The 14,749-nt window shown below is 40.1% G+C and overlaps 1 protein-coding gene across 5 annotated transcripts in view; it reads left to right on the top strand.

The window, feature by feature from the left end:
* FTO (FTO alpha-ketoglutarate dependent dioxygenase) overlaps positions 1–14,749 on the top strand; it is a 211,034-nt gene that overhangs the window by 168,779 nt on the left and 27,506 nt on the right. Inside the window, exon 9 of one of the 5 annotated variants that reach the window (XM_039352396.1) lies at positions 12,737–14,362. The exons of 3 other annotated variants lie outside the window; for them this stretch is intronic. In XM_039352396.1, coding sequence (XP_039208330.1) covers positions 12,737–12,740 — 4 coding nt within the window. In that variant the 3' untranslated portion in view covers positions 12,741–14,362. Of the gene's footprint in view, positions 1–5,716; positions 7,031–12,736; positions 14,363–14,749 lie in introns of those variants that run through there. One more of the 5 variants, XM_039352390.1, reaches the window with a different exon arrangement.

Here is a 14,749-nt window from a genome sequence, read left to right as displayed (position 1 = left end):
CGTGGGCATTCCTGGGAATCAAATTGTGATCATTGTTCTTTGGTTATGTCCCTTGTCTCTTGTTCTACTCAACTTCTTCTTCTTCTTCTTCTTTTTGAAAACACAGATGGAAACATAAAGCGGATGCACATGTAAATATGTGCTCCAATATCTCTAACTCCATTAAAGCTTTGTTAAATTCTTCTGAAAATCCACAAATTCCATTCCCTGCTAATGTTATTGAAGCAAAAGCAATTGATCTGCTTATTCTTCTTTCCTAGATCAACGAAGGATTTAGTTTAATTGTTTACTTTGAAGCATCGACGCACAGATACACCGATATCCAGGAGAGGAGACTGACATTCAATCTTGCCTAACGTAACCTTCCCCAGATACTACCAGCACTTTATTACAATTATTTTTTTTTAAAAAAAAAAAGCAGAGACACCCCAGTAAACCCGATTGTATATTGTTTTGATGACTGAGATTTGCCCACAGATCAACAAAGCAATTAAAATTATAGATAACGTTGCCTGAATTGTCAGACAAAAGGATGAGGATCCCAGTGGGAAAGAGTTATTTGTTTTTATTTTTGAAAGTAGATCTTTCTTTCCGGAATATCTTCTTATGAGCAAATTATTTCACTAATTGGGATAAACAGTCTTTATTTTTTCACGCTTAACGATCTATGATAACCTAATACGTCAGGGAATTAAAAGAATAACAATATTAGTAAAACCTCTTCTTTGTATTATCATGTTATTCTTCTCCTCTTCCTCCTTCCCCTTCCCCTTCCTCTTCTTCCACTTCTTCTGCTTCTGTCCCTCCTCCTTCTCCTTAACTTTGTTTGTCTAACCCATTGTTTCTCAACCTTGACAATTTTAAGGCATGCGGACTTCAACTCCCAGAATTCCACAGCCAACATTGCTGGCTGTGGAATTCTGGGAGTTGAAGTCCGCATGCCTTAAAATTGTCAAGGTTGAGAAACACTGGTCTAACCTATAACCAGGCTGGGGAAAGTATATAGTTACTGAACTTTAAATTCTAAAGAATTTCAAGATTGATGATGTTAGGAAAATGGGGTAACATGTCCGCAGTGTTCCGATATCTAAGAGGCTGCCACAAAGAACACGAGGTCCACCTATTCTCCAAAGCACTTGAGGGCAGGTCAAGAAGCAACAGATGGAAACTAATCAAGGAGAGAACCAATCTAGAACTGAGAAGAAATTTCCTGACAGAACAATCAATCAGTGGAACAACTTGCCTCCAGAAGTTGTGGGTGCTCCCTCATGAGAGGTTTTTAAGAAGAGACTGGACAGCCATTTGTCTGAAATGGTATAGGGTTTCCTGCCTGAGCAGGGGGTTGGACTAGATGGCCTCCAAGGTCCCTTCCCACTCTGTTATTCTGTTAAAAAGCTGTGTTTGGGGTTCTTATTAAGTCTGCATTATTTGTGTTGATTAGAACAGATATCCATAAACAGAAGATCAAGGTCCGCATGTCAGCTGAAAAACCTTGGGAACTTCCCAAAATTGTTGGATTCAGTTGGATTTTTTTTATCCAACAAAAGGGTTAAATTCACGGCCACGAATTATGAAGTAGGGTCAGGGCAAGGGTCAGCTGGGCATAAAGACTAAAAAACCAGGAGACTGTAAATTCTAGTCTCACCTTAGGCACAAAAACCACTGGGGGACCTTGGGCCAGTCACTCTCTCTCAACCCAGGACACAGGGAATGGCAAACCACTTCTGAAAAACCTCACCCAGAAAGCCACAGGGACTTGTCTGGGAGTCAGGAGGCAATAGGAAATGTGGTATAGTGTGATATGTGGTACAGTGGTTAAGGGAGTTAACTTGGGTGTGTGTGTATGTGTGTGTGAATTCTAGTCCTGCCTTGGACACAAAACCAGCTGGGTGTTCTTGGGCCAAGGCCTTTCTCTTAGCCCAGGGGTAGGCAACCTTGGCTCTTTTATGACTCGTGGACTTCAAGTCCCAGAATTCCTGAGCCAGCATGGCTCAGCTTGGAAACCTCTCCCTTTCCTCTCAGCGTGGCTGGCTCAGGAATTCTGGGAGTTGAAGTACACGAGTCATAAAAGAGCCAAGGTTGCCTACCCGTCTTAGCCCTAGGAAGAAAGCAAACCAGTTCCAAAAATGCAGGAAAACTGAACAAAGTTATCCAGGTAGTTGTCAAGATCCGCATACAGATTTGAAATACCTGCATGTGCATCAATATATTTATATCAGTATATTAAACTTTTGTTAATTGTCCGGGAAAACGCCACTCCCATCCATATTCCCTGCTAATTATACTGAAGCCAAAAAAATAATTGATCTGATGAATCTAAATGGGAAGTGTCTTTTTTTTCCTAGAGCAATTAAAAACTTAGTTTAATTGTTATACTTGAAACATAATCACAGCTATGCAAAGTCACTGAGTTGCATTAAGTAGGTTGAATATTAATATGTAGTGTAAATTCAATTGAATTTCATTTTTATCTCAGTTCTGCCTGCTAATTTTTGGAACGCTGTCATCACCATATCACCCTGCTTGGCTTGAATATTGTTTGAAAGTTCTCACTGGATGGTGTAATTTTTTTTTTAAGGATAGCCCCAATGTATCCTTCATTTTTGTATACCTGCTTATGAAGAAATTTCCAGGTAGAGGGTGCAATTTCTATTTAATGCTACTACTCTCAGTCAAAGACTCAAAAATTACCAATTAACCTGTCCATTTCTGTGCTACTATTTGTACGATATGCGGTACCATTATTTCGGATTGGCACTTCTTAAACTAGTATTTTATTTGGATTTATTTTAGTAACAGAATAATGGAGTTGGAAGAGCCCTTGGAGATCTTCTAGTCCAGGGGTAGGGAAGGCCTCCTGTCTATGTAGGGTGTTGGACTAGAACAGGGGTAGGGAACCTTGGTTCTTTTATGACTTGTGGACTTCAATACCCGGAATTCCTGAACCAGCCATGCTGATTCAGGAATTCTGGGAGTTCCCTATCCCTGTTCTAGTCCAACACCCTACACAAACAGGAGGCCTTATACCATTCTGGACAAACGGCTATCCAGTATCTTCTTAAAAACCTCCAGTGATGGAGCACCCACAATTTCTGAAGGCAACTTCTGTTCCACTGGTTAATTGTCCTCATTGTTAGGAAGTTTCTCCTTAACTCCAGGTTGCTTCTCTCCTTGATTAGTTTCCATCCATTGTTTCTTGTCTTGCTTTCTGGTGCTTTGGAAAATAGGTTGATCCCCTTCTTCTATGTGGCAACCCCTCAGATACTGGAATACTGCTATCATGTCACCCCTAGTCCTTCTTTTTTCTAGGCTAGCCATATATAGTTCCTGCAACGGTTCTTCATATGTTTTAGTCTCCAGTCCTTTAATCACAGCTGCCAGTTCTTTAGCTGGTATTGGACTTCATGCTCATTGAGTTCTTCCCAAGAACCTTAGATGTCATAATGTGTTGGCGTAGTAAACATGCAGATGCAAGCAATGTGGCCTTTTGTAATTGACAGATGGAAATGTTGTCAATTCCCTTTGCTTCTCTTGCTTGCCGAGAATCCAGTCATGAATCCCTCAAGACTATTTTATCCTCTTTAGCCTGTTTTAGATCATTTGTAGGATGTTTGCACATCCAGGAGAGCGTCTTCTATATTTATCATCACAGTCTCTGTTTGCTCTTTTCTCCAATCAGGCACTTTAAAGAAAAAAAAATGCTAACCAACCCATGTTTCCTGTGTCTTACATTTGCTTTGAGTGATGTTTCTTCACTGAACAGGTTGCACCTGTCCTTCTTTCCATGAAGAAACGCCAGTAAAAGCAACTCCATGCAACAATGGTCAAATTCGACACGGCACATCTCTGCTTCGAATGTAATCATTCTTCCTCCTTTTCTTGGGTCTCCCTAATGGATACTGAAATCGTTTTATTTGTTTATTTTTGAACCTAGAAGGCTTAATCCATCTGTCTTTCAGAATTAAATTCAATGGGAACGAGACAACCCCGAGTTGCTTTTTAGAGCATTAAATCCAGCAAGCTGGAATTTGTCATCAACTCCGTTCAGGGGCACCAGGTGTATATCACGGAGTAGAAGAGTTACTTTGTAGGTAACTCAAATCTCGGTGAGCAAGCTGTTACATGAAGAACCCATTTGTATCCCGCTGGGTCTCATGCTGTTAAGTGCGTCATTAAGATTTACACGAGTCCAGTAGATGCCACAGGACAAGATGACAGTCTCAGGTTGGCTAGAAAATGACCTGAAACCTTGTGACTTAATGCTTCAGTGAAAGGAATGAAGTCTGCAAGAAAACAACGAAGCTCAGAGAGCACCAAGGACTCCTCATTTCAACCCTGAACTATGAACCTTCTCCTCCATCAATGCTTCAATGAGTCTTGAGTCCTTTTTCTGTCTCTCCGTTTATCCCCTTCCTTCTCCGTAAATCAGAACTTCCTCTGAAGAGGTATGTTTGATTCAGGCGCTCAGCTGGAAATTAGTTAGGCGGAAGAACTAAAGCAGAAAAGGCCAGGTGTCTCGTAGGTCTCCCTGGAAGCAGACAGTTCAAAGGTAATGGATCGGCAGAGGTCCCGAATGTTTGGTGCTTCTTTACACTTCTGACGAGGTGGCCCCAATGCTTTTAGACAGGAGTATCGTCAATGGTATTGATCCGTTGATCTGATAATCCAGCCAGGCTCCCTGATGTGTTAAATGGCTTCCTTCCAAGCGGCACTAAGTGTGTAGAAGAAAAGTCTGGAGCTGAGAATCAAATCTCAGCAGACCACTCCCCGCGTGTCTAATCCAATCTGTCATCATTCATTCATTCACTCACTCACTCATAAACACACACAATATGGAGACCCAGGTAGATATGTACAATACGCAGACCTCGCCCACATAAACACAAACACAGATACGTATGTGCGCCATGCATATTTTCTCATCCGATTGCCGCATCCTCATGGTCCTTCCGATGCTTGACAACCGACTCACATTTATGACGGTTGCAGTGTCCCTGGATCACGGGACCCCTCTTTTGCGACCTTCTGACGAAGCAAAGTCGATGGGGAAACCCTGATTCGCTTAAGAACCGTGGGACTAATTGAACAACCGCAGTCATCCACTTAACTAAGCGTGGCAAGAAAAATCGCAAAATGGGTCAAAACTCACTTAGCAACACAAATTCCAGGCTTGGTTGTGCCCGTAAGCTGATGACACCCTGTAGTTTGGAATTAGAAGTATTGAGCATCCAATGCCTTCCCATCCAGAAACGAACAATGAAGAATCAGATTAGCAGAGAGTGGAAAGGGCCACCACAGTATTCTGAGCAGCAAAAGTGATTTCCTAAGCAAGTGCAACTCGGCTGCCCTAATCCTAACAATAAACTGTGTTACATTAAAAATGGGGCAGGGGGTGGCGGCGTGCTGGAAGTGGGGGTGGAACTAATTGTGGCAAAAACAGGAGAAATCGTCTTCTTTTTTTTAATCCCCGTTGTCATCTCATCTAAACCCAAACCTATTTGTATTAACCTTTGCTGACAGAGTCACATGACGGACATAATTTCTGGTAATTTACCAGAAGCCGATCTAACCTTTTGTCATCAAATATTCATAAAGGCACGATTCCCAATGATTTTCTGTCTCTTTAAATATTTACAGCTTGTTGTCTGCTTCCTTTTTGGCTGTAATTTGAACACAATTGAAGTCAGATGAAATTAAAGTTACATTTCTTTGGCAGGCGGAAATGCCCACAGGCAAAAGACGTGGGGAAAGGAGAAGGCTTGGGAGATGCCAGAAGAGGATGTTCTGCAGATGGTGGACATCTTGACATAGGAAAGCAAGTGTCACTCAAAGGTGCTGAGGGCTTTCCGCCAGGTCTGTCAACTCTTTAACGGCCGAACTACAAGTCACGGGCAGGTTGGAAATGGCGGAAAGCCTTTTTAGCCCGTTTGTTGGACATCCTTTCCTTCATCAAGCTACGATCTAACGTCAAACGGTCACTAAACAGATTGTTTAATTGAATTGCTTAAAGAACACTGGCCTGGCAGCCAGGTGAAGAATGGTTGGTAAATGGAAAGACAGGTTTTGAGCAGAGGTAGCAAACTTCTCCAGGCCCGCGGAGAGACAGAAAGAAGAAAGAAAGGAAAACTGTTGGAAACCATCAGACAAAGTGGTTGAATCACTAACAACGGCAGAGGTTATCAAATGGGGCAAAACTCACTTAAAAATGGTCTCGCTTAGCAATGGAAATTTGGGGCTCAACGGTCGTAATTGTGCATTCGTTCGGCAGGCAGCTGATCTGCGGGGAAGACTTTGACGGCATTTCTGAATGGATAAAACGAGGAAAAACACTAGAGAATCCCATATCATCAGAATGGAAAAGGCCCTGTTAGCTGATGTACATCCAGGATTGGTAAATCAGCTATCCTTGTGTTTTGTCACAAGCATCTGTAGTTGTAGATTAAGGGACAATATTGTAGATTAAGGGATAATATTTTGGAATGCATATTTCTGAACCCTCTGTGATCAGTAGGTCCTTGGGGTAGTAAAGAATCTGATGTCTTACGGAAATTCGAATTTTTTCCCCTACTACATCCAATATCACTGCATACCTTACTTTGATATAAGGCATGGATCTATACGAAGAGAGGTGTGTGCATACATATGTATCATACGTCCCACAGATGTTGCATATGTATTCATCCAAGTGGCGTAATTGTTAAATTCTGTGAATGGAAACGGCTTAAATTTTCTGCTCCGGCTTTCAATGCAAAGTTTGAGGTTTCGTCCAAATAGAACATGTTTCTGCAAATGCCCTGGTGTTTAGCAGCATGAATGGATCGGAACTGGAACTGAAGAAGATTCTTTTCTTCTTTTGGGGGGGCTCCTGCACAGAAAAGCCAACTAGTGTTTGCAGGCAGTTTTGGGGGGGATACAAACATGTAAGAATTTATTTTCATACTAGATTGATTTCATTGTGTGTGTATGTGTGTTGTTTTGTTTTAAAAAAAGTTGTAACTGCTCTTTTGGCAATTAAAATGGATAGTCCTGCTGTGTAGATGCATGCTCATTCAGTGGTCTGGATGTCTATGATAAGGAAGGATCAACCTAGAAATAAGGAGGAATTCCTGACAGGAAATGGATCGATCCCTTGATTAAACGGAGAATAATTAATCAATTGGAAACAGTCTTGTCAGCTGGTGTACATTTTGGATTGGCGATTCAGCTGTCCTTGTATTTTGTCATATGAACCCGAGTCACAAGTGTAGATTAAGGGATAATATTTTGGAATGAATATTTCTGAATCCTACATGATCAGTAAGTCCTTGGTGTAGGCCTTCTGGAGTTATCGGTACTTTGTCACTGAAGTTTTTCAAGAAAAGATTGGAGAGCCATTTTTCTGGGATGGTATAAAGTCTCCTGCCTTGCACAGGGGATTGACTAGAAGACCTCCAAGGTCCCTTCCATCCCTGTGATTCTATGAAGGCAAAGGCCCTATCCAGTGGCTGATTGTTCCCCTGGATAATGTTTTTTTTTTTCAATGGAAATGCATTAAATTGTTGCACTCCAATATTTCACAGTTTGATTTTGGCAATTGATGGCAGTTTTTTCAGAAATTGTTGGGTACCCTTAACCCTTATTCCCATGTTATAACTCTAAAGGAAAAGCATAAACCCCAGTGGGTGAGACACACTCTTCTGTCTGATGTGTTTTGTTTTCCATGATGCTGAGAAAGAACACTGAATCCATTCTAGTGAGCAGGTGGGACAAATACTTTGCCTTCCTTTGAAATCATATCCTTTTTGTTGGGCACGACTCTAAGGTTGTTCTACAGCTTTTGCACAATGCAACCGTGGAACCCCGCATGGCCATCGCCTCCAGCTGTATAATTGGGTCACTTCAGACATGAAACATATAATCACCTGAGCCATTTGATCCCCATATTGTTTCTTGCTGTCAGACAGGAGCAAAGTGAGCTTCAGGTGACCTTATCGTGTGACCGAGCTCAGAGATCACAAAAGTCTAAACAGCTTGTCAAGATGGGTCATCCATCACTATGGTGATGTCACTGACAAAGTGAGAAATAATCCCAGATTATAAAACTGTTGTTTGACTGGTTACTCCAGAGTCCGTAACTTGCTATAAATTGTCACTTGTTGACATGTTGTATGATCAATAATCGGGTTGGTGCAAAGACAAGCACCAAAGGTATCAATTGCTGATATGGGATAGTATGTACCAGTCAACTTATCAAATGGCAAAGTCTTTCTCTTATTAGATAAACTCTCTTTTTACACCCTGGGTAATCTCTTAATTTGGGGTAGAGTCAGGACGACTGGATGGAGCTGAGCATTTTCTGACTGGATACCCTTCCTGATGCCTACATGGAGTTCAGGGCAGATATTTTCTTTTCGTGCCCTGATAGAGAAATAGCTGCCGCTACCTAGGATCTATATATATTTCCATTGGGTTGAAAGAGAGAGAGAGAGAGAGAGAGTGTGTGTTTCTAGGACTTTCCACCAACTGACACCTCTTTTGACTGATCTCAAATCCTGCCATGATGAAAATCAGTCTCTGTTGTTGATTTTCTCTGCATTTTTGCTTGTTCTACTTTGTATTTATAACCCATGGCTATGTTTCTACCTTTGTCTGTTTTATGTTAGTATTTATTTTGCCATTCCTTAGAGAAACAGTGCTCCAGTTTCTGGTTCCTATCGTTTGCCGTTATCTCACTTCACGTTTTCAACAAATATCAGCTTATTTCTGGAGTAGGCCAAACCTAGAAATCAAAAACCTGCACTGAGTGCTATTTGTCAACAGGAATTTGTGTGTGTGTGTATGTGTGTGTGTATCTTTTGCTTTCTCAGCCAAACAGCTGTAGATCTTAGTCAAGAAAGGGAGAAAGCAGAAGAGTGTTTTAAAATAAATGGTTAGCACATTAGTATAAAACCTATTGATTAAAAACACCAAGCATAATGTTAGTCTGACTGAGGCATTGCTGAAATAAATTTATCCCTCTGACTCTTGCATTAACCTTTTATTGACTGCTGGCATACCCATAATTAACACACACTTTAGCTAAAGTAGTTAATTTTAGTATCATGACCATTGTCTCCCAACGTACTTGATAGATCCAATCATCAAATGTATGTAAAACAACCCAGAAAATAAGAGGATTAGAGGAGTCTTCTTCAGATTCCAGAAGAATAGCCATCTTCAGCTTGGTTCAGCTGATGTAGCCCCATGTAGGTTCTTGAGATGGTAAACAGATTTGTTTAACAGAGGAAACCAGAATCAATTGTTTGATGATAGAAATATTTCTGAAACGGAAAACATAATATGGTTAGGCCAATTCTTTTTTTGTTTCCCTAAAGCAGACCTGTCAAACTTGTGATGTCATGTGACGTCATGGAACATATCAGGACGGTTTTGCCATTGCCAGCAATGGGGTGAGCACAGCTTCTGGATGATGTGTCCAGCCCGCGGGCCGGCAGTTTGACACCCCTGCCCTAAAGATTCTTTTTTATTAATGAATAACTAGTCTACTCTGAACCAGTGCATCCATTCTTACAACAAAGTTGGACAGCATCGATAATTTCACCTCTCAGTACAACATAGAACATAGAATAACAGAGTTGAAAGGGATCTTGGAGGGACCTCTTGCTCCAGTAGGAGACCCTAGACCATTTCAGACCTATACCATTTCAGACAAATGGCTGTCCAGTCTCTTCTTAAAAGCCTCCATTGTTGAAGCACCCATAACTTCTGGAGACAAGTCCTTCCACTGGTTAATTGTCCTGACTGTTAGGAAAGTTCTCCTTAGTTCTAGGTTGCTTCTCTCCTGGATTAGTTTCCATCCATTGTTTCTTGTCTTGCCTGCTGGTGCTTTGGAAAATAGGTGGATCCCCTCCTCTTTGTGGTAGCCCCTCAAATATTGGAATACTGCTGTGTTGTCTCCCCTAGTTCTTCTTTTCACTAGACTAGACATATCCAATTTCTGCAACTGTTCTTCATATGTTTATAAGTGTAATGTATTTATTTATTTATTTTTTTAAAGTACTTTTTTATTAAATTTTTGAAATTTTACAAAAACAAAACAACCCATCCCCAACCCTCCCATTCCCTCCCCCGATCTTCCCAGAGCTGAACATAGGCTTAATTAAAAAAATTTCAAAAAATCTTAAAACAAAAAAAAAACTATAAACCATGAATAAATCTAGATACTAAATACATTAATTAAACAAATTATAACATAATTAGCAATAATATACATATAAAAAACCGTAAATACCAAAAGAATAATACTTAAAAGAGAAAAGAGTAAAAAAAAGGAAAAAAGGAAAAAATAAAAGAAAATATAATAAAAATAGAGAATAAAAATACATAAAAATAAAATATAAGACATTTTAAATTTTAAATATAAGTTATTGAAAAACTAAATAATATTTTTAATATCCAACTTATATTGTATAAAATCTATCCATTTTTTCCATACCACAAAATACTTCTCCTGCGATTGATCCTTCAAAAAAGCTGAAATCTTTGCCATTTCCGCCAAATAAGAAACTTTAAAGAACCACTCTTGCAAAGTAGGCAAAGATTCCTTCTTCTAGCATTGCCCTACTAACAGCCTTGCGGCTGTAATTAAATTTAACATCAATGTGGTCTCTTTAGTATCACAATCAGTAACAATACCTAACAAAAACAATTGTGGGGTAAATTTTACCCTCCTTCTAAAAATCCTTTGGATATTCCACCATATCTTAATCCAAAAGGCTTTTATATTTTTACACGACCACCAAATGTGTAATGTATTTATTTATTAAACTCATATGCTGCCCATCTCCCTGTCAAGCAGCTCCAGGTGGCTTACAACAATGCAAAAACACAATCTAAAAACGATAAGAACAGTAAAACATTGAATAAGAATTCAGCAGTAAGAATTAAAACATTAAAACAAAGCAAGAATGAGATACCAAATGAGTAATATGAAAATAGGGTGATAGTGGCTTCTTCTCCTAAGCTACTCACCATCTCCAAAGTGGACCAATGCATGCTTGGAGTCGTTTGCTTTTAAAATAAATTAATATTTAATGTGATTGAAATTATATTATAAAAAATCATATTTTAAAAAATTTATGGTCAACGCTCTGAAACAAATTGCCATTTTCTTTCTCTTGGGGAAAATCAAATGAACGCTATAAGAGAAAGACATACATCAAATTGCACACAGTGAATTGCTGACAAATAGGTAGGAGTGTCTGTCCTTAAATCCATTTTCTAAGAACTTGAGGCATGTACAGCATAGTAGAATTTATGAGTTATCAACTCAAGCTAGGCAAAAGAATATACTGTTTTGCATGCTGGATAATGAACTTAGGGACCATTGCTTCAATACAGTACTTTCTTGAGAACGATAATCTATTACAGGCTATTAGTTAAATATGCTGGCATAGTGAAGGATCAGTTCTTGCATGAAAAAACTTTGATGGAACTTCTGGATTCCTTCCAAAAATTGAAATGCAATCTTTAATGTTACAAAAGAGGAAATTAGCTGTGGTGGCGCAGTGGTTAGAATGAAGTACTGCAGGTTAACTCACTGCTCGCTGCCAGGAGTTCGATCCTGACGGGCTCAAGGTTGACTCAGCCTTCCATCCTTCCGAGGTGTGTAAAATGAGGACCCAGATGGTTGAGGGCAATGTGCTGACTCTGTAAACTGCTTAGAGGGCTGTAAAGCGCTACAAAGTCTACGTGCTATTGCTATGAAGGCAATAAAATTACGGGTGGAAATGTACCATATATGCCGGCGTATTAGGCGACCCGGCGTATAAGACGACCCCCGTCTTTATCGCCGAGTCGCCTTACTAGAACGTCGTCTTATACACCAGAAACTACCAGTATTTCCGGCGTATAAGACGACTCGGCGTATAAGACGACCCCCGTCTTTGGCGCCGAGTTTAGCGCTTCCGGAAGTCGTCTTATACGCCGGCATATACAGTAATTCCTTAATTTAATTTTTTTTGAACCTACACCTCAATGTTAGTTGCTCTTATATGACAAGGGACATCTTTAGGGACGTATTCTGACATGTTTACAGGATTCTGGAGATTTCTGACAGGTCAGTAGGAAGTCTGACTGACTGAATATTCTGCAAAGCACCTGAGGACAGGACAAGACGTAATGGATGGAAGCTTATCAAAGAGAGAAACAACTTGGAACTAAGGATAAATTTCCTGACAGTGAGAACAATTAATCAGTGGAATGACTCACCTCCAGAAGTTGTGGGTGCTCCGTCAATGGAGGTTTGCAAGAAGAGATTGGACAACCATTTGTCTGAAATGATAGAGGGATTCCTGCTTGAGCTGGGGTTGGACTAAAAGACCTCCAAGGTCCCTTCCAAACCTATGATTCTATGTTCTATATATTTAGAGTTTCGCTGAATTTCAACTCATCCAATAGGGTCCTCCTTGTTCTTCTTAACATTCACTGAACCTCTGGTGGTTGAAGAACTTAAGAGTTGCCCAAATATACTAATGTATTAAGAAAACTTTTGCATTGAAATACTTCACCAGAAGTATCAAATGGGAAGAGGGGAGAGAGAGAGAGAGAGAGAGAGAGAGAGAGAGAGAGAGAGAGAGGGAGACTCAACTAAGAAAAAAACTGAATTAAGCATCTTGTCAGAGTTTGCAGTTGGCTTCAACCTTTATTGTCTTCTCTGCATATTCATGATATCCTTTTTTTTTTTTTTTTTGGTAAGGTGAAGAAAGAGGAGAAGTTTCCAACCCAGGGTTATCACAGAGCTGAGCATCAGGAAACCTGATGCTCAACTCTCTCTGCTCAGAAGCTACCTAGAGGTCCCTGCGCGCAACAAATCCTCGCTTTTTCAACATGGCAGGGTTTTATCAAAGGCACAATTTAATATTTATGCTAAGATTCTCCCCCAAAGAAAAAAAAAGTAGTAGCTTGTGTTCCTTTCATTTGTATTTTAAATAAATAATGAGAACATTGAAACACATTACTCTTTTTTTTTTCCTTTCAGGGCCCCAAGGTCGGTTAATCTTATTATTTATGAAGTGATGTGCTACTTTATGGTACTTAATGCATGTTAACAGATGCTATTATCACAGCCGGAAGTGGGATTGGAGAAGATATATAGGAATGTGATGTGTTAATACTGTCCTTGTGCTGTAATGCACCAGGCATTGAGTGCATGGGAAGGTAGAGTTGCAATTAACTGCCTACCAACATGGGTGTAACGTTGACATATGCTGTCCCTTGAGTGTTCCTCTGCCATCAATAATCCCCAGGAGAAAGATGTCCTCTTTTGGTTTTGTTTCATCCTTTTCTCAAGGGTCAAACGTGGCCAAAGGATTGTGTCCATTAATCATTTGAGGGGTGTTGAAAGCATTAATTGTTGGGGCAGTCCCTGATCTCCTCCGCTGCAAATGAAGATGTGACATTTTATTTATGTTAGCTTGGACACAGTGGTAGCCTTTTTGGAGATCTTGTCCTTCGGAGCTGAGACTGAGTACTTAATTAATACCAGAGAAACGTTCACCTCATTTAGATGATGTTCTACTGTATGGTGTAGTTTTAAACACTCTTGAAATAATGGAAGAGTGGCAATTTTCTGTACACGTGGAATGTACAAAACATCGTAACTTATTTAATTGCATGTCTTGATTAGAGGCAGGAACAAAGGTACCAATTTAGACATTTAAACAACTTAACTGTCCCAAAGGTGCTTTTTCATGAGGCAACTGGACTTTCTTCTTGTTCTTTGAAGACATTTCACTTCCCATTAAAGAAGCAAAACGTCTTCCAAGAAAAACAAAGTTCAGTTGCCTCGTGAAAAAGAACCTTTGACCATGACCTGGATGACTGAGAATCTCCAGAGAGATTTAAGCAACTTAAACACATCAAATATTGTGATATGGATTAATGATAAGAAGTCTATGGACACTCTCAATCATCCAGGTCATGGTTGTCCCAAAGGTGTTTTTTTTTTTTTTCCAAAAGGCAACTAGACTTCCCTGGTTTATTTCTTTGAAATCCTTTCGTTCCTCATCCAGGACGTTTCTTCAGGTCAGTGTAATAGAAGAGATTGAAACATCCTATTATATGAGTGTATCTCCCGATGTTACTGGATCCCTACTCTGAGGAAGGCCAAATTTTGTGACCAATGTTGAAGGATGGCAACGGTTGAAGGAAACCTTTGGGGTGGGACTTTAGTGCAAGAGAGAAGTGAGTCATTGACCAAAATGGCATTTCTACTCCGAGGAACACTAGGACTTAAAAGAACTGAGGGGTTTTGATGCTCTCTGAACTTGCTTGTTTTCTTGCAGACATTTCATTACCCAAACTAGGTAACATCATCAGTGCTAGATTAGAACTGATGCCCAAACATCTGCAAGAAAACAACCAAGCTCAGAGAGCATCAGGGAGCCCTCATTTCAACCCTGAGCTACAAATGATCTCCTTTATTGGTACTCAAAAGTTCTCCCCTGTTTTCTTCTATATGTAACATTTTAGACAAATGTACTAAACAGATTAAGGCATGTTTCTCCACCCTTTGGAAGAATGTTACAAGCAAGTCCCTCCCCCTTGAGTTGAAGGTTGAGCTCTCCAATATCTGCACAACTTCCCATGATCTTAACTGGATTCATCCCAACTATGGGATGTTGATTATATGTAAGCTTGCCACCCACAGGTATATCAGACAACTTCCAGGATCAGTCCCAGCCTGCATGACTCTTGAGCCAGCTGAAAC

The sequence above is a fragment of the Crotalus tigris genome, unplaced genomic scaffold (assembly GCF_016545835.1).
Source record: "Crotalus tigris isolate CLP2741 ecotype Arizona unplaced genomic scaffold, ASM1654583v1 scf7180000018432.44079421565:4894166, whole genome shotgun sequence".
NCBI lineage: Eukaryota > Metazoa > Chordata > Lepidosauria > Squamata > Viperidae > Crotalus > Crotalus tigris.
The sequence above is the reverse complement of the archived record's forward strand: the minus strand, read 5'-3'. Positions and strand labels throughout refer to the sequence as shown.